A 25917-nucleotide genomic window follows, 5' to 3' on the forward strand; every position below is an offset into this window, starting at 1 on the left:
CGTTGTGTCTGCAAAACCTCCGTGAACCAAACTGGGGTGGGGGCAGAGAAAAGTGGCAGGGACTGGGCTGCCGGGGAGGGACGAGGGGGAGAAAACTGGGGCAGGAGCCTGGAAACAAGCTGCAGGGGGGGAAGACAGGGAAATCAGGGTGGGAAGGAAAGAGGTTCCCAAATCCAGCCCTAGCCCACAGGCTTTGTCCCCCCCCGCACTGTCAACAGCTTCATACATGCAGGAAAGCAAACGGGGCTTTGGGGAGGGTAAGGTGCAACATTTCTGGGTTTGACCTTGATCTCACCTTGTGTTTAGGAACCGACTTGCATTTCACTCGGCATTTTTATGTAAATTTTATATACATTTTTTTTGTATATTTTTTTTCCCCTAAAATTGGCAAGAAAACATTCAATTTGCCTCTAATCAATTTCCACATGATTTCTTTCTTTCTTTTTCTTTCTCTTTTAGATGCCAAAAATAGCTCACAGATGTTGGCAGCACGAACAAACGCCTCCCTGGCCGACGCGAACTGCTGCCCTCCCTTCTCCTCCACCTCCCCTCCTCCTGTGCTGGCACCAGCTTTGAGCTATACCATCCCCAAACTGCCCCCAGAGCCCTGCACGTGTCCCCAGCACCAGTAGCCCCAGGATGTGCACGGGGCCGTGTCCCCTCCCTGGGTGGCACTGATGCTTCTCCATTGGGTTGTGCCTCGGCAGAGCTGGTTTCTCACCTTTCTCCCTCCTGGCTGGAATGCAGTAAATCAGAGCTGGGTTTCCAGCCAAGCAAAGGGGCTCGGAACCCCACGTCTCTGCCAGCCCCCCCAAAATCCCTCCATTTCTTCCAGCTGCCCTTATGGTGCAGGGCCAGCGGAGCACCAGCATGGGCACGGCCAGCCCAGCACTGTACACAGGATCGGGGGGGGGGGGGGTCAGGAAAATGCATGTGTGCTTTATTCATGGATATGTTTGAATATTGACTTGTACAGAAGAGATAAGTACAGGCTATACCCGGGTCGTACAGGCAGACACCACCCATCCTCCCCTCGGTGCGCACACACACCAGTTTCACCCTGCCACCCGCGGGGTTATTGCTCCAGCACCGTTTTCCTTCCCTGCTCGTGCTCTTGCTTTGACCACGACGTGGTGTTTGTACACACACAACATCTCACAGGCCTTCAGGACGCGAGGAACTGCCAAACCACTGCGAACGATGCCACAGAAAGAGAGTTCAGTGGCTACAGAGCGTTTGGCTGGTTGATTATTTTTTTTCCCCCCATTTTTCTTCTTTGTGCTTATGGAAGTCCCCAGGTGTGGAGTGATTCCTAACAAGTCATCTCCCTGTCTCTCTCGGCTCGCTCAGTCCTTTCCCTTTACAAACAGCTGCTGTGGCTTCTGTGGTCCGTCAAGAAGCTTAAAAATGAAGATCCGGAGTTCTCTTCTTAGTGGTCAAAAGAGTTGAAAGTTCTTCCAAAAAATTCCCTTTTCACAAGGGAAAACAAATGGTCTGTGCCCTCATGTTGGGGGGATGTAATCAGGTCTCCTACCTCCCCAAGGACTCCTCAAAAAACATCTTTTTTTTTGCAAATTTTCATTTGTGAATGCACTTGGAGGAAAAGAGTGGACATTAAATATTGGCAAAAAGGGTGAAATGGTCAGGAAAATTCATGCAGGTTTTTGGATTTATTTATTTTTGATCTCTACACAACACCACCCACCCCAACCGCTGGCCTTTCCCTGCTGTGTGGAGGCTCGCTGCTCCTGCCTCGCTTCATCTTGGAGCATCCCCAGAGCCCAGGGGGAGCAGGAGCTGGCCTGGGGCATGGCTTTGGGGGTTCAGCTTCCAAATCCCCAGCACAGGGCAAAGGACAAGGACAACGAGGCCATTTCAGACCTGCAACACCAGCTCTGCTTTTCAGACCCCTCCACCAAGACCACAACGAAGACACCCCCCCCTCCCCCCAGCAGACACCCATTTACACAAACCCACTGTCTGGTTTTGGCAGGGATCCCTACAGACCTTTACCATTTTTTCAGCCTCCCCAAGCAAAGTCTCCGTGATCCGATCCACGGGGGTTGGCTGTCGCCTTCCACAGCCTGGGGGCACTTCTGCCGTCCTCCCAAAACTGAGGACATGAGAATAGCCCGCAATGGGAATCGAGAGTCTCTTTGGCCTGCAGTGCCTAGGGACAGCTAACATCCTAAAAAGTCTTTAAAGCGTGATAGAAATCCAGAGGAGATGCCAACACGTCTGTCAGTGGAACGGTTAGAAACAGATCGAGAGAAATCTGCCAGAAAGTGTAAACGGAGAGGATCCTGCCGTGGGACGTGGCCATGGAGCAGGTGACCCCTGGAGGTCTCCTCCGTCCCTAGCAGTGTGTTATGTTCTCCACATCTGCATCTCACAGCTTGCCAGCGTTAAAGGAGAGGTGAAGCTGGCTTGCCATCTATCCTGGCCAACTAGGAAAAGTCTGCTTCTGCTGGTTGTTTATCAGAGAAGGAAAGGGCGAAGGAAAGGGCAAAGGAAAGGGCATTTCAATACCACTGCCAGCGATAAGACACAAGAGTGGAGCTGCAGGAGGGGGCACTCCTGGAAAGCAGCCACCCCCTGTAACCTCCCCACCCCGAGACTCAGCCCCTGCAAGGAGGTTGAAGGATGGTGGAGACCCACCTTGCTGAGGCCAGGACTGTGGAGCAGCAGGGCAGACAAGGAGAGCAGCAGAAGGCTGCTCTCCTTGGGGAGACACATTGGCTGGGGACACCGATGCCCTGGATAAGGGGGAAATATCTGCAGCAGCTCAGCGCCTGGCTATGATGCTCTGAAGGGAGGTCAGGGATTTGGGGTCTGTGCCACGACCTCCCCAGATGCATTTCTGGCACTGGGTGAGCGTCCCGGCAGGGGAGGTTTTCAACATTTCAGCTCAGCCTGGTGCCTGGCACGCACAACTTGGATCTCAGCATATTCCAGGACCCTTTTCATGGTCCTGGACTAGGACAGCCAGGTGCTACAGCCCCGAGGACCTCCCAGGTGCAGACCTTCAGAGAGGATGCAGCCAGGAGGGTTTCTGTGCATCCATAGATGTTCATCTGGAAACGAGAATGGGCTTATATTGGACCAAAACCCAAAGGTTTCTCACCTTTGCAGTTTCTCAGCGAAGTCTAAGTATTAAAGCAATGGAAAGTGTTCTGCAGGGAATGGGAATAAAAAGCACTGGACTTTGCCATGCCAGCTGCTGCTAAGCTTTCCATGCATCCATATGATAAAGGACTAGTGTTGTTCCTTGGGGAAGCATAAACCAAGGAGTGAACAGGCTGCTGCAAAGCTCATGAGGAAAACCTGGAGCTACTCCTGTGCCTCCCCGTGGCCATCAACCTGGGTAAGCATTTATCCTGGGAAACCTTCCCACCCTTCCTTCCCATCTTCTTCATCGGCTGGATCTAGCAAGGGGTTCAGCTCCCCGAAAGGCGCAGGGAGACCTCAGCTCACCTCCTCAGGGGAAGACCCCCGAGCTATCACAAACCCCAAGGCCACACATTTGCCTTCTTGTGCCCTGAGCAACCAGGGCAAGGTTTGTCCTCACCGTCCCTCCCTCTGGGTGGGTCAAGCACCAGCCTTGGCTTCAACCACCTTGTGGCTCAGCAGTTGACACTTGACAGGGCCATTGTCCTTCACGAGCCAACCTGGACACAAGCGAGTTCCTCCAGCACCTCTTCAAGGAGGGGAACTGCAGCAGTCCTACTGGTGATGTGATTTATGCCTTGACTTTTCTGGAGACTGGCTGGATCTTTCTGTCCCCATGGTGGTAGCTAGCAAACCTCTTGTATCCTCTCCCTCCCTTGCAAAGATAATGATGTCCCCCAAGTGAAGTCTCTCTGCCAGACCAAATGATGCTCAGGTAGCTCGTGAGGATGGGCTGTGTTGCACCCCTATAGAGCCCTATCCATGGGATCAAATTTACCCTGCACAGAGAAGGCGCGGACTGGGCTGACATTGGCCCCTGACTTTCATAATGAAAAAATACCTACCCCAAACACCTCACGGGATCAGTAAATAGCGATGCTAGGGTTGGGACATGAAGAAAGGCAGCCATAAACAAAACACCACGCGTGTCTCTTCCTGAACACCATTGGTATATGACATGTTTCCCAGACAGGAGGGCCTGAGGGGCAGGTGGCAGCTATCGAGGCATGCCTGTTGCACATGGATGGATGGACCATGGAGCCAGTTTGGTGTGTGGCCACTTACACCACCCCAAGGTGCTTCAGGATCCTTTCTGGAGAACAAGCCCAACCACCTTCTCACCAGCAGCTCTGGTGTCTTCACTCCGAACCAGGTGGGCTGCCCTTTGGGTCCCAGACCCAACCCTGGAGATGGTCTGAACCACACATCATTGACTTGTCCTGCCATGGGCCCCATGCCATGAGGCAGGGCTCCAGGAAACCTCCTGGCAGCTCAGCCAGCAAAAGTCTTTCCCCTCTTGGCTGGGGCAGGCAAAAGCTTTTCCTCTGCAGCTCTCATTTCTTGACTCAACTCTCTCCTTCAGCTTTTCCAAGGGAATTGTCTGTGGCTTCCACCCCAATCCGCAGGGAGCTGGAGAGACAACAACCGAGCTTGTGGGGTGAAAGGTGGCCAGGACCAAGAATGAGCTGGTTGTTGACAATGCTGATTGTATAAAACCAAAGAAATTGGCAGACGGGCGAGGAGGAGGAAGGGCCTACACGCTCACCTCTCCTTCCCATCCCCTCCCTCCTCCCCAGCCCACCCCCCAAGAAAAGTTACTTGTCTGGTTGTTTTTTTAGAGAAACCAACACAAAGAGAGTCACTGCCTGGCGTGTGCCCGCCCTGCCTCACATCACCAGGAGGCTCAGCATGGCCAGAGTGGGGAGAAGCCATGAGTGCAGCGGGGAGGCTGCCCGGAGGGACGGAGCTGCTGGGCTGGAGGCCTCTGAGGACAGGTGAGTGGAGCCCCGCAGGAGCCGCTCCTCTCCGGCCACCTGCAAGAGAAAGGAGACAGCGTGGGGTGAGGAGCTGGGTTGTTCCCCTCATCGGTCTAGATGCAGGGTCTCCAAGCCCTGAAGCCTCCCTGTGGGTGTTCAGACTCAGAACCAGACTCAGCCTGGCTCTAGACGTGTAGTCAGCTCAGATCTGCTGGAGCTGGTGGTGAAGGTGCTGGTGGCACCAGGGTCACCTCGTGGGCATAGCACCTGCAGGTCTGGACACCTGGCTGGACGTGTCCTTTTGTAAGGTGGGTGCCTGAACACCCACTGTGGGCAACGGAGATCCATGCAGCCCATGGAGTCACCTCTGTGGTGGCCTCTCCAGGTGGAGATGTCCCCTAGGTGTTGAAGGCATGGGGCCAGCAGGCGTTTCACCAAGCAGTGGCTGGCAGCCAAGTTAGTTTCTCCAAAGGACGGTGCATGTGTTCATGTTGGCCATCTGGGCTGGACTGGCAATGATGAGGGAGGTTCACAGCTTCTCCGTTGCTTGTAGTTGATGGCTTGGATAAAAATCTTAGTGTGGTGTCTGGACCTCAGGCCACCACCAAAGTTGTTTTAAGGTCTGGGGACCACCAGCCAGAAGCAAGACCTCCAACTCCTGTTTGCAAATGTGTTTCTGGCCTGATGAATTTATCCCATGGCCACCAAGGCCCCAAAAAGCAGTGAGGGAAGCTGGTACCTCTGCACCTCCTGAGCTCGTAAATGATCAATGGAAACAGAGTGGAGTGGGATGATTTGGGTGTTTTCGCAGCAAAAGACACAGGGAAAGGTCTTTGAAAACCTGCGTGTGGAAGCTCCCTGGAGGTATCAGCTAGCCCAGTACAAAACCCACGCTTGGTCCTCAGAGTCTACTTAACTGCAGCTTCTGTTACCTGTATGTTCAGTAAATCAGGGTCACTGTTAATTATTCAACAGTAAAATAATTCATTCTGAAGATTAATCTGGTGGGTGGCAAGTCAAGGTCATTGCTTTTTACTTAATAATAAAATATTTAATGCTTATTACTGTCATCATCAGTAAATTACCCTGTTATTTGTTTTAGAATAATTTCAATTTAATATTAATTTGATACTAACAATTTGCTGCTGACTAGAACCTTTCAGCAGAGGTTTCCCAACGCTTAGCAAACCTTGGTCAGTTAATCCTCAATGTGTGACCTCCAGCAGCTGAAATGCTTGTCTGAACCTATGTGGCTGCCCTCCAGCAGGGCAAGGAGCTGAACCAGTGCTCCTGGCTCCCTTCTACACTCCTGAAAAGCCCAGGGATGTTCCCAGTACTCCCAGAAAACCCGTATATATCTCAACAGCATCCATGAAAGAAAGGAGATGGTGACCAACAGGCCAGAGAGCAGCAAGGGATGGGATGGGATGGGATGGGATGGGATGGGATGGGATAGGATAGGATGGGATGGGATGGGATGGGATGGGATGGGATGGGATGGGATGGGATAGGATAGGATAGGATAGGATAGGATAGGATAGGATAGGATAGGATAGGATAGGATTAAGATGGGATAAAATAGGATAGGATAGCCCTTGGAGTCAGGCAAGAAGATGTCAGGGCATGAGGAAGAGGATGATGAGGGACTCCCAAAGGTGGAGGGGAGGTTGGATATCTGCACATAGCTGAAATAACATGGGCAGATGAGGGAGCTGAGATGAGGAGGGCTGGAAGGCATGGAGCAGGCACAGACACAGCCAGGCATCCCCTTGGGCCAGGCTCTCCTACCTTGGTCGGCTGGAGGTGCTCGAAGATGTTCTCTCTGAGGGTTGCCACAGCTCTGTTGGCGTTTCGCTCCTGCTTGTACATCTGTGTGGTGGGGGGGATGGATGGGGCCACAGCTGCGTTCAGGTAGGTCCCATTGCCAAAGGCCAGGATGGCGTTTTCTTTGTGTGAGAAAGAGATGGAGAAAAGCATCAGCAGGGGAAAGCGCACACCTCCTTTCTCCAGCTTTCTTTGGCTGCCTGTCCCAAACTGCATGCCTGAGGACCTTCAGAGCTCCTTTGCTGAAAGCACACGAGATGGGCACCTATAGCCTCCCGAGGACTAGGTCACCTTCATGTCCTCGCTCCCCAGACTCTTACAGGGAGCCTCACCAGCCTGTGGGCAATGCTGCTGGAGGATTACCGGCAATACTCACGGAGACAGATGTTGTCAGTGAAGAGACGCAGAAAGCTCTCGCACTCTTCCTGCCGGTTGCCACTAGCATTGCACGTGCACCAGGGGGCTATGCTGGAGGTCGAGTTGTCAATGTAGTTGGGAGTGATGGGGCTGCCTGCGGGGAGGATGAGAAGTGTTACCACAAAGCTGGTATTTCAGGAGGGGACAGGACATTTCCCTCATGGCTTGCTCTGTTTGCAGCCCCTCTGTGATGGCAGCACAAGGAAACCCTTCGGGTGCTGCTGTCACGGCTCTGTTTTGCTCGCAGGGAGGAGAAGAGTGGCAGCTGCAGCCTTTTTTTTCACCCCTCCACCAACAAAGCCTTCAGCTGATTAAAGTGGGCTATCAGTCTAAGGAAGGGGCAACTCCTGGGAGCTCAGGTTCCCAAGTAACATTCAAAAATTATATGTGAACCTGTGTCATATTGTCACCAGAAAAGTCAAACTCAACCTCCAGAATGGTCAGAGAAAACAAAGGAGGGATTAAACCAGAATGAAATCTTGACCCAAATAGCTGTCAATTTATCCCTTGGGATGGACGAAGTCCAACTCATTGGTGCTTCTCTTTGGACTCTGGCTGTGCTTGTGCTTACAGCTGCCAGCTGGGTCTGCAGCACCTGCAAACCAAATCTGACATCTGAAGTCAGTGAGATGGCAGGGGACAGTGATTTCCCAGGGCATCACCAGCAGTGGGATGGGGGAACACCCACCAGAGCAGATGCCCGGGGTCAACCCATCATCCTGAGCTTCTGTTAGGGTTCAGGTTTTTTCTGCCTCTGTTGCAGCTGTCATAAAATTACCCAATGCTCATGGCTTGGGCTCCTTCCCTAGGCACAGCAGAGAGAAAGACCAACAATTCTGTGTGATCCCAGTCTCGGATGTCCACCTCGCCATCCTCACAGCTTTTAGCTGGCCGGAGTACAGGTGATGCTTCCGCCCAGGGGTGGGAGGGAGAGCAGCTGAAGTATGAAGTATGAAACATGAATTATGGAGACCAGCTCACCTATGATGCCGGTGTATGCCAGCAGACAGGCAGCATAGCTGTCCCGCCGGCAGCCGCTCGCAGCCTGCAGGGACGGCTGGCAATTGAACTGGAACTCTGCGTAGCGCGACCTGACAGAAAGAAAGCACAAAATGGGGCTTATCAGCACAGATATTTGGGGCAAAAAAGGGACATAAAAGCACACTGGAAGTGTCGAATGTGATTGCACAGAAGGGGATGTGTTCACACGATCTTTTGTTGCTGCAGTTGTTGCTAAGCCAGTTTGAATAAATATCACAGGTTTTCTTCTCTCCTGCCCCCTCCAGCAATCCAGAAGTGGATTTAATCACTCGGAGAGGAGAATGAATAGGTGCTGTAGGTCGTGTTTTACAGCCCTCCTCTGGGACTGCAAGAAAGGTGCAGTCTTGGAAGAAATGTTTGTTTTCTGATGTACGAAGCTGATTTTCGGAGGAAGAGCTGTTGTAGGCAGCGAGGGAATTCATTCCCTAGTGCCATTATCTGACTTCTGGGTACTAACTTCCCCTAGAGACCTAAGCCTTCATTTTTGGACTGAATTGCTGAGAGAGACAATCACTTTGGCCCAATTTCTCTCTATTCAAAGATTATGTTCTAAATGTAGCTGAGGACGTCTTCAGATTAAGGGCAATGCCCCAAGGCTCAGATGTGCTCTAACCATCATCGTGGCTGTTGCTACCTCCTCTGCTACAGGCAGGAGAGGTTTGGACTCTCTGGAGCCTGTGGAGCAGGAGGTGCATGCCGTGCTCCTTTCACCTCTGTTGTGCCTTGGGTTTTGCATGGTCTGGGTAAAAGCAACAAATGGCTCAGCACAAAAGGGTTTTGAGACCCAGCCCTGGGCTTGTTGGGACCCTCCAGGCCATGCAAGGAAGTAGGTGCATCATTCAGATGTGCCAGGGTGCTCCTTGCATGTGGCTCCTTGGGTGGATAGACTCTGTACATTATGCTGCCAACCAGGTATTTGACACCCAGTTCTTTAGGGGTGGCTCAGTTGTTGGCACATATAGTGGCATTTGGACATTGCAGGATACCTGAGACATCCACATAGGGCTTTCAGTTAGGACATACTACCGGAGACACAGATCCACAAGGCAGGCAGCCAGGGCCCAGGTAAGATGTCCTAAGGTTCCTCATGTAGCATCGACCTCTCTCTCCTGTGCCACGGCCAGGCAAAAAAATACTTACTAATTTTATGCTGTATTATTTGGAGGGGGGAGATGTGGATTGCAGTGTTTGTATCATTCATGTTAGCAGAGCCCACACCTCCAAGCGGGGAAATTTGAGAGGTTACGGCTGATAAGAAGCTGCAAGAAGGTTTAGCAGCACAGGAGGGATTAGCCTGGAGTATTTTACTCCTCTAAAGTGCCATGATGTGTTGTTCCTGGCTCTCCTTGTGGTTTCTGCATTGCTGCCTTTGACCGGGTCACACGTCAACCCCTTGCTCCCTCCGTGTCTCTAGAGGATGTTTTATATTATATATTCTGAGACCAAGGAACCAGATAATTAACAGCTGTGCTGCTTGCAGGAAATGGTTTCCAGCCTCCTGGGAAGCAACACTCTCCCCTTTGATCCTCCTCTTCCCTCCTGGGTCCACTTGCCTTGTTAGGGAGAGGGCAGTACCCCACAATTTGGGGTTCCCTAGGTAGCTGTGGGAAATCTCCAAGCAAGAGCTGGTGTGGCTCAGGAGTTTTGCATCTTTCTGAGTCAGCTCCAGCTCTGTAGCTCAGTTTTTGTCCATTAGCAGCCTTTTTGGGTGCAGAGGGATGAGGGCATTAATGCCAGTCCACCCTTCCAAAAGGATGTGTGCGGCATGTTGCTACCCTCACCTCCCCTTCTGAAAATACAAGTTTTTTTTAATGCACTTTAAAGATGACATGCTGGCAGTGGATGGCTGCTGGGAGTTCAGCTCAGGAAGTCCCCAAAACCAGAATAATTAGATGTTGAGACAGCACTGGGAGACGTTTCCTACGCTGGCCTTGCTCTTGCGCTCTTCTCCAGATGTCTGTTCATGGCCACAGCTGGACACTGGGCTGGGAGCATCACTGCACGTCTGGTGTAGTACAGCTGCTCTCACACCTTACATCTCTTGTGGATGGAAGGCATCCACCCGAAGGGTTGTACGTGGATTAACCTCTTGGAATATCAAAGACCTTTTGAGAAATGGAGGGGTAAATACAGTGGAACTGAAGAAAAACCATGTAAGGGGGATATATGTGAGGTGCACTTTAGAGCAGGTCTGTGCCTGTGTGCATGCATGAGGCTGAATGGATCCCACTCTGTGTCCCTGCTTTGCTTGCACCTTCCTGGAGCTATTCCCATAGAGGGTCTGTCTTTGGGACCAAATCCAAAACTGATAGGAGAGGTCAAAAAAGGCTCCAACACAAAGTTATGAAATCTGTTTGTCAGCGCCTTCCATATCAGGGTATGAGACCAGGACATGGACCACGGGAGGGAATCACTCAGGCAGTGGCCTACAAGGTTGGGCTGTGGTGAGATGGATGCGTCCACCACGATCCTCCAGCTGGGCCCATCAGCTCTCCACGTCACCCATGTGAACCTACCTGCAGACGTAGTTCTCCCGGCAGGAGTCCAGGGGCGCCAGGCAGTTGGGTTTCTCCTTGGACTCGTAGGAGCAGGCGGGAACGATGGTCTGCCGCCGGCGCTCGGCGCAGGCCGTGTCGTCGCAGGGGCAGAAGAGCAGCTCGTGGGTGTACTCGGGCGGCACACGGTCGAAGAACTTGCGCAGGGCCTTGTGGCACTTGGAGCGGTTGCAGGTGTCGGCCCGGGCCAGGCGACGGATGCAGAAGGAGACGTACTCGGTTCGCAGCCGCTGGCACATCTCGTCTACATTGCAGGCTTTGGCAGCGTCCAGGCAGCGGTTCACCTGGGTCACCTCGTTCTCAGAGCCTGGGGGATGGCAGAAGATGGGGATGGAGTTCAGTGCTCATCTGCCCCCAAGCTGCAGCACCCCATGGAGACTTTCCTCCCATCCCGTTCCTGCTCATGGCCACCTCAGGGTGGCCACCACCAGCTCTAGGAAGGCAGTGGCCAGGATGAAATCCACATTTGCTCCCTGTGTCCCAGCAGGGCCAAATCCCCTTTCCCTGCTCACCCTGCTAAGAGGTGCCACGGCCACACAACAAACCTCACACCCCAGAACCTACTCCTAACTCCTACACTTAATAAAATAAAACTTTTCTCTACCTTTGGCATCTTATAACACTTTATCACCACGAATTGACCACCCTGAGGCCTGGTGAGACAGCAGTCCATCCCAGGACCTGCCCAGCCACACGAGAGCTGTCTGGGTCTCACAGCCCCACAACATTTTCCAGACTGGTCCTGTCCAATGTGCCCATGTCCTAAACTACACCCCTGCCTTCATGAGATGGAAATCATTTGAAGACTAGGTAAGACGGAAACACATTTGTCTAATACTGATTCTGGAGCTGTTTCAAAGGTGGATGGAGATCTGTTTGACAGCAGGGAAAATGCCACAGCATCGCTGCTAAGAGTCAGTCAAGACATTAGGCTCTTTCTGATAGGAGAGATAAGATGAGGGTCCTCCAAGTGCTAGAGAGAAAATGAATTTGAAAGCTTTTTCCATCTCTCTGAATTAAGCCCACGACCTGAAGCACACTAGAAGGACTTTTTCCCCAGCAGAGAAGTTTTTTTGTTTGTTTGTTTTTTTTCCCAGAGGAAAAAACCACAGAATGAAAAATTTCAGATGCAGAGTCAAGCCTTGTCTTTGGCCAGGAGTTAAGACCAGCCAGTCACCACTGACAAGTGTAAAAGCATTGACAGTTGCTCTGAGCGCTTCAAAACTGGCTGCACTCCTTTATTTTCACAAACATTATCAGATGCTCCTTCTCTTAGCTGTTTATTTTGCCCTTCATTTTGTCTCTGCTGTTTATGGTGTGCTAAGAGATGAATTTCAAGTTTTGCAGTTATTTTATGATGGGTGAAATTTTTTGCTCGGTGTGTTCCTACCACATAGGTGCTTCTCTTTAAAAATGCTTAGAGATGAAGATCGTTAGAGCATCAGTTTACACTGGGGAGCTGTCAGCAAGTGTGTAGGAAACAGCTACTTGGAAGGGTTTCATTACCCATTCAGCTAATGAATCACAGGGAGCACAGTAGCTTTTCTCCTGTTCCCACGCAACGACAGAGGATGTGCTTTTACAAATCACTACTACAATTAGAGAGGAGGGATATAATTCTGCTTGTACACTTCTAATGGTGGCCATACGTATTGTTTCTGTAAAATTGGATTAAAAATATCTGTCACTCTGATCTGGTGTGGAGTCATGGGAATGTCTTAAGTTTCAACAAGTTCTTGGGAATTTTGACGGTATATTTGAAAGAGGATCCTTTGGCTATGCTAACCCTATAATTCTGTGCACTGGACAGGCATAGGGCAGCAGGTCATAAGGTGCGTTATAGACTGTGATGAGTATAAATAGGAAAGAAAAATTAAAAACAAAAAATTTATGTGCCTTATGGATGCTGAGTCCTTTGGCACATATCCCTGCTGCTCTGGGCCCATTGACTTTGCTGCCCAACCAGTTTCAGTCTGCTTTAAACACCTGACTATGTGTTAATCATGCATAAAAATCCCCATCCCTGGACTTCGCCTCGCTCTGAAGAACCCTGTAGGACCTCCAGCAAAAATGGAAAAACTCTCGTGACAAAAGCCATGACCCAGCAAACAGCTTTGTGCATGCTTCACTTTGCACGCTTGGATCAGCCAAGTGGAGTCGATAAGATGACGTGAGGCCAGGGAGCAACACCCTTCCCTCGCTGGTCAGATTGTCAAGGGCTGACGGGTTAATTCGCTCCCAGACATTTTCACCTAACAAGTGCCTCGCTGTCGAGGGGACTGCAGACATCCGTCAGACACAGGGATGTGCTGCTCCTTGCTCGCCTGGTTGTGCTCCAGCTGTGTCCTCCACCCCAGCATCAGGTGTGCGGTCAGGAAGAGCTGCTGTTCTGGCACATCAGCCAGAGACGTACATGGAGCGCACAACCTGCTCCCAGACGGGTAGTTCGGTGACAAAAATCACTGCCTGTAAAGCTTCCCCATGCCTGTGGTGCACAAGCAGAGCTGGCAGCTGTGATGTTGGTGATGGATGGCTTAATAGTTACCGCACTGACCTTTTAACTGAGGGTCTGAGGGTTCGTGTCCTCGAGGGGGTTAAAAGGTGTGGGGCAGCTCTGCTGACATTATTAAGGGGATTATTAACATGATGCAAAGCAGAGCACGGGGCTGAGTCCTGAAGTTGCCCTCAGGGCATGGGGTTAAAGGTTGGGATTGGGATCAAGCCAGTACGTTGGGCTGCTGACCTTTCTGCCCACAGTCTGGCCCTGTGACTGATGTGGAAACGCCTGGTACCTAATGATATCCAGCCAGCCAATGCTTGCCAGGGTTTCTGTACTGCACAGGTCTTCCACCTGCTGTAGAGAGGCAGCCCACTCATGATGGCTCATCGTAAGAGGCCTTCCTACCATGTTCATGAACAGCTTCAGCCACAGCCCTTCACAGTATGGGCGTAAAAGAGCCAAAGGATAAAAATTGCAAGTGCTTCTTCTGAGGATGTGTTCTTCTACCAACATTTTAGCACAGGACTCATAGGCAATGCCTTGAAAGAATGGTTGCAAGACCGTAGCCATGCAATGCTCTATAAAGAAACCACGAGGGACCACAGGGGACTGCCTCATCCTTAGCAATTGAACCCACAGCCAGCTCCCCCCACTTTGGAGCAGTGTAGGGGCATCTTCCCACCCACCTACCTGCCGTGATGGAGGCCAGCCGGACGTAATCAAAGCCCCTGATGAATGGCTCGTAAGGAGAACTCTCCAGTACGTTCATGCCTGGGGGGAAAAGAGAAGTCGCTGAGAAGACAGCAAAAGACCCTGAGACATACAAGGTTCACCAGCTGCAGTGTAGGTTGGCTTGGTGATGAGGTTGTGTGCTCTCCAGGCCATAAGTGAATGGATACTCAGGGTCACAGGAAGAATTGGATACAACTGGATTTTAAAAATATATCACAACTGTGGGGTAGATCAGCCCATCAGAGAACTGTTGAGTTTCAACTTTGCTCAAGTCCTGGGCACCCTTCCAGGATTGCTGCAGAGGACACCAGACTGTAGCACAGGCTCTTGCTTATGGGCAGAGTTCATACCAACATCTCCCTACTTACAGGGTTTCCAACACCATTCTTACTTTTTTATTTTTTCTTGCTTTTTTTAATGGCTCTACCTGGGTCAGAGGTCCTTGCCTATTTCTAGGACACAGGTAGGGCTATGCATGGGGCTGCATCTGGCAAAACACACGTCTATGTATTTATTAACACCTCTCCCCTTCTCCCCAACAGCCCTTTCTTACTTGGCACTGAGCTAATGACCCACAGCTCCTGCAGAAACTTCCTCTCTCCATTTTTAAGTTGCTGGGAAGCTAATTTTATTCAATCAGTGCTTCCCTTTTATCTGCTCAATGGTCTGTAATGCCCCGTCACCCTGATAGATACTACAGAATATTATTGAAGCAAACAGCTCAGTATCTTTTTTTTTTTTTTTTTCCTTTTATTAGACGTTTAGATGGATATGGACAGCAGCAGCAGATGTACTGGCTGGGATAAAAGGACTATCAAACCTCTTGCTCCGGGCATATGCTGATCACCAGCTGCGGTCAGGAAGAAATGGCTCCCAGGGTACACAGCCCTGTGCAATTACCACAGGTGCATTACAAGGCAGCTTTACACCTTCATTGAAATATCTTGCATCGTTACTGACTGGAGAGGGGCCCATTTGTATGTTCCAGCATAGCAGTTTTATGTCCTGATGATATAGCACCTTATCAGAGAATTGTTATCGGGTTGTCATCATGTTATTGTGTCTCCAAATGGGAAGGTGGCTAAACACAGGCGCACTCAAGAGAAGCTGAGTAAATAGTACGCTTTGTAAATTCCCTGAGCACACACTTCCACAATTGATTTTATACGAGGGCTTCTAGGAAGCTTTTTACAGCCTCCTGGGTATGTATGACTGAAAGACAGAGCTCCGCACGGAGCACGTGGATTGGCTTCCTTTCTCAGTCAATTAAACATGTGTAAGGACTCGGAAACATGTGACTATTATGAAATATATTTCCCCTGGGAAATTAAGGCAAGGAAATCAAAGGTTTGGGAGTGTGAATCTGCATTGCAAGTGAGCTTGGTGCTTGCACAAATGCAGGGCTCAGGTCATGACAGCAGAGGAGAAGTCGGGCAGACTCTTGGCAGTCTCCGATATCACCCTTCCCACGTTCTTCCCCAGGACAGAGGTCCCAAGGCAGTGGGCAGGAGCCCATCCAGCTCCTACCCTGCATCTTCAGACCCACACCTGGCCCCTGTACTCCCTGCCATCCCGTTCTTGCTCTTCCAAAAGTGGTCCTGGGGCAGTGGGAATCCTCCTGGCACCACTGTCCTGCACAGCCACAGGTCTCCAACCCACTTGTTACCCAAGCCCTCTGCTCTGCCTCGTGCTGTTCACTCCTTGGCAAACATCTCAAGTTCCTCTCCTTTGGGAAATAAAAATAAAATAAAATAAAATAAAATAAAATAAAATAAAATAAAATAAAATAAAATAAAATAAAATAAAAATAATAAAAGAAATGTCCCCGAGTTGGATCCAAACAGCTTTCTTAGGGATGCAGTGGGCCCAGACTGATGGTGGGGTGGGCCCAGACTGATGGTGGGGTTGCCCCATCCCCTGTCCACACTTGCTCACTGAAGCTGTGCCCCCTCCAGAACAGGTCTGCAAAGCTCCCGTCATAAAAAGGTGATGGAAGCCAGGCCACCTGGGAGCTGCCGGAGTGATGGAGAGGGACCCAGCTGTGTCTGCTAGCATGGCCAGGAGACAGGAGCTGCTTTATGAGAAAATCAGGGGGAAGAGGAGGCGGGAGATGGACTGCGTCCAAAACTTCAGCCCAGGAGGGTCAGCATGGAAAGGGCTGTGACTCAACCTGTTAAGATGAATGGAGGGGCTGGATTGCTCCCTCTTCCCCAGGCTTCAATGCAAACAACTTCACTTGGAAAGTAATTAGGGGAAAGATTGGATCCTGGGTGGTGCTGGGGCCTCTTATTCCCCCTGTCAGTGCAAAGCACCCTGCTCTGCACCCTGAAAGCTGTACTGCTTGAAAGCTTTCCGGGAACTTGATCAAGCAGTTCCCATTCTGGCAAGCTGGTGCTTTACGGTCTGCATCCTCTTTGTTTTCCTTGGCCTTTTGGCCTGTGTTATCACCCTTGTACCTTTCCTTTCAGCTTTCAGCCAGCAGTGTTTTATTAATCTATTTGCAGCCTATGGTTGGAAGGTTCTGTTTTATTCCCCGTTTTAATTTTCATGGCGCATAAAATACCCACCAGCCTGACAACGAAGAGTTATGGCCACCGAGGTGCAATTTTATGATGACTCTTAAAAAACGTCAAAATCCAAACTTACTAAATACGGGCTCTGGGAACACTTTAAATTCCAGCTTGATGTCACCAGCCCCAAATCTTCACTAACCCAAAGACACCAGTGCACTTGAGATCCTCCAAGAGAGTGATTTGTTTTAAATTCACACTGTTTTTTTTCCTCAGTGCCCAGACTTTGTACAGTGTTTCAATAAAATCTGGAGCTTCAGGTCTTGGCTAGCGTTCTTCTGTTTACATGCAAAACATGCCATGCATTTCCCCAGCAAATATCTCAAGATATACTGGGGACATCATGGAAAAGAAGACAACTTATAAAAAAGGAAGTGTCTCAGGTTTTTGGGACTGCTTTCCTCAAAATGCCATTACTCGGGGTCAGTAGGTCTTGAGAGGGATCAGGATATGATATAGGTGACCTTTTCCTTTTTCACATTGACTTCACAGAATCATAGAATTGTAGGGGTTGGAAAGGACCTCAAGATCATCGGGTCCAACCCCCGACCTGGTTGCTGGGGACCTCTACAGAAAGCCCCAGGAACAATTTCCTTTTAGGAAGACCATGAGGAAAGAGCACCCTCCCAACTGACCTTCCATCAGCGTGTGGTGGATGCTCCAGTAGACGCTCAAGCAGTGCTTCTCCTTCTTCATGCCCCGCTTGCACTTGCAGCCGTAGAGCTGGCTGGAGAGCAGGGCCGTCACCGTGCTCCGGCACTGGTTCTTGGCGTCGGGGCCCAGCTTGTTGGCTCCGTTGCCTGCGATGCATTGCCGGAGGGTCCTGAATTTGGAGCTGCAGATGGGGTCGTTGGTGCAGGACTCGCCTGCTTGGAGGCAGTCCCTGCTCGAGCTGACAGCTTCCGCCATACCTTCTGCAAGAAAAAGGGAGAGGGGGGCATGAGGGTGATGGAGCAACCCCAGGGACGTTCATCTTCACATACAGAGATTGAAATCACCCTCTTCACTACACACTCGACAAGCAATGACCCTGCTTCTGTAGTCCTTAAGCAGGCAGGTGGCTCCCCAGCAGGTCGGCTGGGGGTGTAAATGCCCAGGCTCACCACCCCTACTCAGGAGCTGCCCCATATGAGGCTAAATATTTTACCTGGCCAAGTGTGCTTCAGCGCTGCCCAGCAGCATCAGAGAGGAGTGAAAGGAGAGGACTGGGAGAAGGGAACTTGGAGGGATGTTGAGGAGGCATGGCTCAACCTGAGCTTCAGCTCTCCAACCCACCCATCTCTCCCACATTGCTGGGCCACCAGCAGCAGAGAGATGCACGTGGCCTTCCACACCGCTGGCTGAGGAGCCAAAAGGAGAGGTCACCTCCACCATTGGGACTAGGTCTTCCTAATTTGAGAGAGTGACCCCAGATGGGGTCAGCATGGAAACAGGAGTATACATGCACCTGGTTCCCAATGCCTGTCCTTTCCTGCTTGGAGCACAAAAACCTCTCTGAGCCATTTGCTCCCTCACTTTTCTATTTCTTCTCCATCCTCCAATGCTAACAGAAGCCCAGTCCTCCTGGAGACCCCACTCACTCCTCCTTGCACATGATTTAACCCTGCCCACACCTCCTCAAAGCTATGAGCTGCCCCATGTGGAGTGTTTTGACATGGATTTAGCTCAAATGTGTCCCAGGAGCTGGCTCTTGTTCACTGTCACCACCTCCCCAGGACTCCCGCTGTTTTATCTTGCCTTTTTCCAAGCTCCTGCAAATTCTCCTCAGAATTACTTGTGAAAACACAAAGTGCTGCTCTGCTCCCCATGCTGTGAGGACAGAGGAAAGCACAGGAGGAAGGCATCAGTGTTACCACACACCAATAAATTAAACATGCCCAGCAGGGCTCGGTGCTGCTGTGTCCCCATGGCCTGCAGCAGACCATTTCCATGCTATTAAATGCTCTTCCACTCTCCAGCAGGCTGGCTACATCCAGACTGACTGCTGGGGATTGGTCCTGGCCTGGGATCACTCCAAGGCTCATGTAAGCATCACTGCACCCTGGCAATGGTGAGGCCAGAGGCTCAGCTGTGCTCAGCGGGGTACGGTGGCACCCATGGCGGGGAGAGCACAGGAGATGAGGAGAATTGCATTCCTTCCAGTCTCTGGAGCATGTCGACATGGGTCAGGCATGGCTGCACCATGGCCTGGGGGAGTGGTGAAGACTGGAACCTGGTTTATGGCAGGGGAGTTTCAGTCCTCACGCCTGTAATGTGATCTTTGGATTCTGCTGTACTATCAAAACAGAAAGTGCTGCTATGACCTTGAAGGAGGACTTCTCAAATGGTTCCCAAAGGAACTCCTTACCCCTAACATCGCTCGTCTGCCCTCTGGATGGGAATACATTACAGCTTCCTGGGGTAGAGAAGGCAGGGGGCACTTCTCATGTTGAACCCCTCCAGGGTCTGCTCCTGGTGAGACCCAATTTAGACAACACCAACAAATTCTCTCTCTGAAATGTGGCTCCCAGGTTTCCATCTCTGAGAGCTTCATGAAATCTCCACTCCCTCCAATTGTCTATTGATTTCTCTATGGGATCTCTGTTCCCTCCTTCCACCTGCTGCCTCCCAGGCCCCGAATTTCAGCACCATCCCCACCTCTGCTGCCCTCCCTGTGCATGGCTTGAGCCCGGTGCACCCATTCCCCTTCCTGGCAGTGGCAGGGTGTTTCCTTAGAAGCCACTGCTTCTGTTGCTCTTGCTGATTAGAGTGGAAGGTAGCAGCTGGAATTCAGATATTTCAGTTATGTTTATTACAAACTTTGGGTGAACCCACCAGGAGGTTTCTCCTGAAATAGCCCAATGGCGTCTCAAATGCAAAAACTGTTGTCAAACTCCAGACTATTTCGTGGTGCCTCATGGCCAATGACAAGCTTTCAGTTATCTCAAATCTCACAACACCTCAAATTTGAGTTCCCCTACCCCTGATTTATTCATAGACCTGGTTTATTTAGCACTCAAGGCTTGTTCGGATCTGCCAAATGTGGAGAGAGAAATTATTTCCAACACACAGGAAACTCTGCCTTGGGCTGTCATATCTTGAAGAACTCAGAACACAAGGAACCAGTTTCCTTGAAATATCATTTGGTCTGCAATTTCTCTGAGATCTATAAAGTGAGACAGAGCTATAGTCTCTGCTTTCAGGCACTGCTGAATTTTCCATGCACAACCTTTCAGAGCAGAATCTATAGAAAAAAAAAAAAAAAAAAGAAAAGTGCTTGACTTATTTTGCCTTGACTTACTCCAAAGGATCTCTTCTGGCCTACAATAAAGCATGGCAGGTTTTATTCTAGAAGAGATGACTTTGTCAGTGTCATGTCAGCTGCTAAAAAAGTAACTTGAAATAGGAATTATAACCCTCCTTCCCCCTCTCCGCTACATGAATGGCAGATGATCCTCCCCAGGACAGATATAAACACAGCCAGCCTGTAAAAGCTGTAAAACACTTTGGGATCCCACTTTAAATAAATCAAGAGGATTGACCATTTGAGAAATTTCCTGCAAAATTTTAAGTAAATATATCCTCAAGTCGAGGCTTGCTTCAGAGAACAAAGGCCGGGGGTGAATATTTACAGCCCAAGCCCGGGGCATAAAACACCGCCGTGCAGGCTTTACAGCAGAAGTGCTTGAAGCAACTTTAACTGGAGCGTCACGAATGACCCGCTCCATAATCGTGTCACTTAAAAACCAAATCATTCAGGGGCTTTTATTGTTAGCGACGTCTTTGCAACTGAGACAACATAACACTGCGTTTTTCCTCCTCGCACTACCCCTGAGAGTAATTTTATGCAACATTAGGAGAGCACCTCTCAGGGAAAAAAAAAAAAAAAAAAATCTCAGTGACATAAAATAGACAGTGCTTGCTAACAGGCAGGGACAAAAGCAACATTAGGTCTCCCCCCCCCCATAGGCAGAGCAGCCCTTCTGGTTTTGCCTTCAGAAATAGCACCTTAACGATGCTGCACCATGGGATTTCTCTCCATATCTGCCCCTGACTGCTCTTGGGTTGGTGGGGCTGGGTGTATGTGCTGGGTTGTGCATGGCTTGGGCTTTTTGTGCCTCTGCTTTTCTAATAGCACAACTTCCAGCTCCCTCTGCTCTCTTTAAAAGCCCATTTGTCTGAATTTTTATTCCTCGCTTGCTGCTAATTTCACGCTGTTTACGGTGGGCAGATGGGGTAATGAGTTTATTTTCACATCCTGTTTGCAGCGCTGCTCCACATCTGTTTCTGCTCTTGCTTACCTCGGTGACACTCACATAAAGGCACTCCTAACGTGCAGCGGTAAGAGAAAAACCTGGCTCTTCCCATTGCCTTAACAGAGCTCTGGATCTCCTGCAGCAGGTCTCTCAAAGTGCACTTGGTTGGACGAGGAGATCTGACTCTCCTCCAAGGAGACCGTTTCCTTCACCACATAAATGCAGCTGGGTCTGGGGTGCAGAAGTGTGAAGGTGACACCACGTGCCAGCTTGGAAATGGCACACAAGAGGCTTTGTATAACAGAGCACTGCCACCAGACCCAGCTACGCTGACTTTCCAACCCCTCCTGCAGCAGGACTGGGGGTGCAGATGTTTTAGGAGGCACCACACCATTTTTTATGGTGCTGTCCAACCTGGGGTTTTGGCACACGTCCCCCTCCTGTTTTTTGTATGTCTTTGGTTTGTATGTCTTTGGTGCTATGCACAGTGCTAGGAAGTCGGTCACTATTAGAGTGACAAGCTGTTGACTCCAGATAATTTTTTTTTTTTTTTTTTTTTTGCTTTTGCAATATTTGCTGCTTAGAGGAGGACAACAATCCAAAATCTCTAGCAAGGCAACAGAAGTGGTTTATTGCCCATTTAGGTTTTAGGAAGCACCAGGCTGGGTCAAATTAAATCTGCAGGACAAATATTGGTGCTTGACAATAGGTAACTGCCTGATAACCAACCCAGGGCTGTCGGAAATAATTTGTTACTCACAGTTTTCCTGGAGTGAGAAATGATGGGGAAGGGAGTCTGGAAGAAATATTCATAGTATTTCCCAAATATTAATAAGCCTATAGTGATACATGAATGGGTCCAGGTGGCTAATGCTGGTGGTCACTCTTAAACCTTGTTTAGACTAAGTTTTCGTGCCCTGACTTTACAGTCAAGTGCTCAGGATCGCCTAAGATCAACCCCTTGTATACAGCTCAGATGTCATTTTCCGTGTTGCTGGACATGAGCCTGATCTAGAGAGAAGAATGCAAAGTGTAACAAAGCTGCCCCCATTAAATGCTTCTGCCATACTGATGGTCCTTCCTCCAGACCTGTCTGAGAACAGTCCTACCAGGAGATCCCCCATGCCTTGTCTTGAGCTCACAGCTGTCATCCAGATTTCGTAGCACCCAGCAAACCCCTTTGGGATGCTGTTTTGCTGAATTAGATCAGAGCGGCTCATGCAGGGAAGACGTCACCATTCATTGCTATCAACCCTTTGTGGAATTGGATGGGTTTACAAACATTACACACACATAATGAAATCCCTCAGTGCAAACTGATCTTCTTTTGCTAGCAATTCTTCCTGGTCAGTGCTGGGGTGGGGGAATTTGCTGAGAACACTTCAGGGATGTAATGTCTGAGGGTGTCAAAGCAATGCCAGAAAGTTCAAGCCGGTAACATGCTGCACATCTTCAGCGGGCATTAAAAATGTGCCTGCCTGACTCTTTGCACCTACATCTCTGACCTTCCTCCCCTTATTTTAAGGTTATAAATAATTTTTCGTCTGTATGTGCTCAGTGCCTCCAAGCAGGATTTTCCAGGCACTGGGGAAATAAATACAAATAAATACAACAACACTCACTAAGTGGTTTCTTCTCTAATAGCTGTTCCATGTACAAGATAATTTACTCATTGCGTGGAATTGAAACCAGAAGAAACCACATTCCTGTATTCTGTCTTCCTGCTTATTGTAGACTAACACATTCCACCTGGATACCTTCAGAGCAGCCTGAAACTTTAGGCATCCTGTTAGTTAAGACCCCTGCTGTGGCAGGAAATTTATTAAGCAGGAGACTCCACCTGTCAATGGCATGATGGATCTGTGCAAGTCTGAGGATGAGTACGTGTTTTTGGTGGGCTATTCTCCGCTCTGTGGGGATTTACTTAGTCTGCAAAGTGAGAGTGAATCATGATGGCCACGCGTGTTAAATGAAAGCATGAATTACTCAAAGAGGGCACAGTGAGTCGGGTTTTAGACACCTGCTGAGATGAACTCAGTAATCCCCCATTTGTCTTTGACAGCCCTTCACATCTGTAGCTCCCTTAGCCATTTACCAGGAGGCAAGTGTCTCTCTGACTTTGCTGAAGCCTGGGAAGGTGAAGCAATGCATTTGTCCCCCACCGAGTCAATGACTAGAACCTGCCTGGGAAAATAAATAAATAAATAAATAACTCATGATCTGGGACATTGGTTGTGGGATTGTGTCTGCAGACTTTAAGGCCGGAAGAAAACCCCTCTGGGTGTCTGTAGTCTGGTGAAGTTACATCACGCATCCATTACCCTGAAGGAGAATAAAATTCTTCCTGAAAACTCTCATGATAACTTGTAGTGAAGTCTCCCTAGATATCATTATTCTCCTACACTAGCACATCCTTTCTGACAAGACTTCAGCCTTTGTTTTGTAAAGATGCCTCTGGAAAGCCCCATCCTGCTCAATTGACTCAGCCAGACTAACCACCGACTCAGCTATAAACAACGGTTTTATGAAATGAAGATGCAAATCAGACCATCATGCTCAGTGCATGACCTGCTTGCAAACAGTTGTGTACCTGCCCTGAATAAGATTCATCATTATCACCAGGAAAAAAAAGGCTTACAAGACTTGAGCATCCATGAGAATTCAAATTGTGTACACGTTACTCCGAAATGTGTACTCTGAAAAGCATATTGTACTACAGGTTAGGGCAGTGATCTTGAATCATGTCACATTCAGTGCTTGCCAAAATTTGAGGACACCGTGACAGTGATAGATCAGGGGGCTTCAGTCCCTAATTTCTGGTGTAATAGAAGAGCTTCCCCCTATCCAAGCTAAACTGAAGTTACACCAGTAACTAAAAGCTAACCACTTACACCACCTGCAGGAGACAGGTCAATTAGTGGGGCTTTTGGTCAATAGGTCTTAACACATGTGCCTATAACCAAGCATCAGAGACATCAGGTCCTTGTCTGTATCTTAAAGATAAGAGCAGGGAGCTGTAAGAACAACTGTATTAAAGGCTGTGAGGTCTCAGGGATTAGAGGAGATCTCTAAGTACTTAAATTATGTACATATAAACCATAAGCTATACCTAAATTTGGCTTTAAAATGTGGTAAAGACAGAGATTTTCTGCTGAGGCATAGCAAAGCAAATTTAGATCCAGGATGGTCTACCTCTGGTTGGGTCTGCTCGACCAGCTTGTCTCCTGTGCCTCCTTCCCCTTTTCTGACCTGGCATGGTCCTCATCCAGAGACCTCCTTCTGCACTGGAAAAGTTCATTTACCCATTTTCAGTTCATTTCTTGTTCATTTCCCCCCCAAAGGCTGTGAACCACATGCCTTCATGTGATTTAAGTCTAGTATTTGACCTCCGTATGCTGTTGAAAGCACATCCCAAAGAAGGTGACTCAGGAAGAACATCAAGAACCCTTGAGACAGAATCATCTTTATTCTTCCTATTAATCTGATCCCAGGATGACACTGTGGGACTCCTGTCCCTAAGAGAAGAATTCATTACACATTTTCTTGGAGAGAGAAGGCACAGTGAGGAAGCCTAACTGGCCATGGCTGCAAAGTTGGAAGTGCACGGATAGCCTGCATCTCTTGGAAAAGTTCAGTCTGATCTCTGTAGAAAGCAGGGAAAAAAAGAACTTAAGCGTGCACACGTGTGTGTGGAGGGAGGGTTGTGGAAAATGCAGGGAGTATTGTTCATGCCTAACATTTATTCAGTCAAAAATGTGGCTGATGGGAACCTATATGGACTGTCAAGCTGAGGCACTAAGTGTATTGCTTTGAATGTGTTTTTGTTGCTGACATTTTAAAGCAAATCTTACTGGCATATCAAAATACTTCCAATGAAAGCTGCCATTGAAAGAGAAGTCATTATCACTTCAACTGGTGCTGCGTTCAGATGAAGTGAGAGTGATCTAAAAAGGAGAGCAGTCCGATGTAATGCTCCACATGCTGGTAACTTGCATCTGCCCTGTCCACCACTATGACATTTTCTCTTCTTCTTCAACATCCTTGAGAAGAGTGTGCGACATGTCAGAGCTCTCCAGCACAACGGTGAAAGCAACCGTCCTGACAAGGTATTTTTCTAAGCCAGGTCTGGCCATAGCAGCCCCAGAGATAGAAATCCAGCCCCTTATTTGGGGAGGATGATGTTTTTAAGCATGTGGCAAAATGGAGCAATTTAAGATGGGAAGCAGGAGATTTAGCAGGAGGTTTGCTTCACGTCACCAGCAAGAAGGCAATGACCAAGTCAGCTACTGGGGTTGACACACAGAGAAGAAATAAAATGTCCCCATGCTAGATTAAAAAAAAACCAAAAAACTAATATAAAGATAAATAAAAAGCTAATAAAGCTAAGATAAGGAAGAATGGAGTATTTTGCAAGCATGTGCAGGAGGCAGGTGGCAAGGGTGGCACAATCCCAAGCAGAGACATCTATTTACCTCTCTATCTGCACCTCAAGATCAGATCAGCTTCTCAGCCCAGATTTGAGTAAGTAAGGCAGCCTGATACTCAGCTTTCTGAGCAAAATTTCAGCTAGTGCCTTAAAGGCTGTCTTCTGTCCAGCAGGGTGAGATACAGATCTCCTCCAGAGCCTGTAAGGGGCTTATATACATATATAAATATACAGATAAGTAGTTTTTAAACTCCCCTAGCTCCACCTTCCTTCAAATCATTTGACTAAAGGTTTCTAGCATTTGCCAACTCTTCTAAATCTTGCAAAACCCAGTCAATTAAGTATGGACCTTTGTAGAACATAACTATTTCCAGAGGCCCATATCTGCCAAATAAAAGTTTATTGTTTCCTACAAGGTACTTGAGTAGAAATCTCTCCAATTTGGACACTGTAACAGGCTCCCCAGGGTAGTTCTGTGTGGAGCCAGGAGCTGGACTCATTAATCCTCGTGGGTCTCTTCCAACTCAGGATATTCTATGCTTCTATGTTTCTATAATAATGCAGTCTCAGAATACCCTGAATAATCTAACAGGTCCACCATATCTGACTCACCATCATTCTTTTTTCTCTTTGAGGAGGGAATTGCTGACATGTTTCATACAGAGTCATTTTCTTCATCTCTATGCTCATTT

At 49.1% G+C, this 25917-nt stretch overlaps 1 protein-coding gene across 1 annotated transcript; it reads right to left on the reverse strand.

The window, feature by feature from the left end:
• Positions 1-919: 919 nt before the first annotated feature.
• GFRA4 (GDNF family receptor alpha 4) lies at positions 920-17473 on the reverse strand. The gene is made up of 7 exons (XM_040556057.1): positions 17200-17473; positions 13953-14033; positions 10724-11069; positions 8148-8257; positions 7126-7260; positions 6714-6871; positions 920-4982 (listed from the first exon to the last, which is right to left on the reverse strand). Exons 1-7 carry the CDS (start codon positions 17471-17473, stop codon positions 4836-4838), a joined length of 1251 nt encoding a protein of 416 aa, XP_040411991.1. The 3' UTR covers positions 920-4835.
• Between the last annotated feature and the right edge of the window lie 8444 nt (positions 17474-25917).

Source organism: Cygnus olor, chromosome 4, assembly GCF_009769625.2.
Source record: "Cygnus olor isolate bCygOlo1 chromosome 4, bCygOlo1.pri.v2, whole genome shotgun sequence".
NCBI lineage: Eukaryota > Metazoa > Chordata > Aves > Anseriformes > Anatidae > Cygnus > Cygnus olor.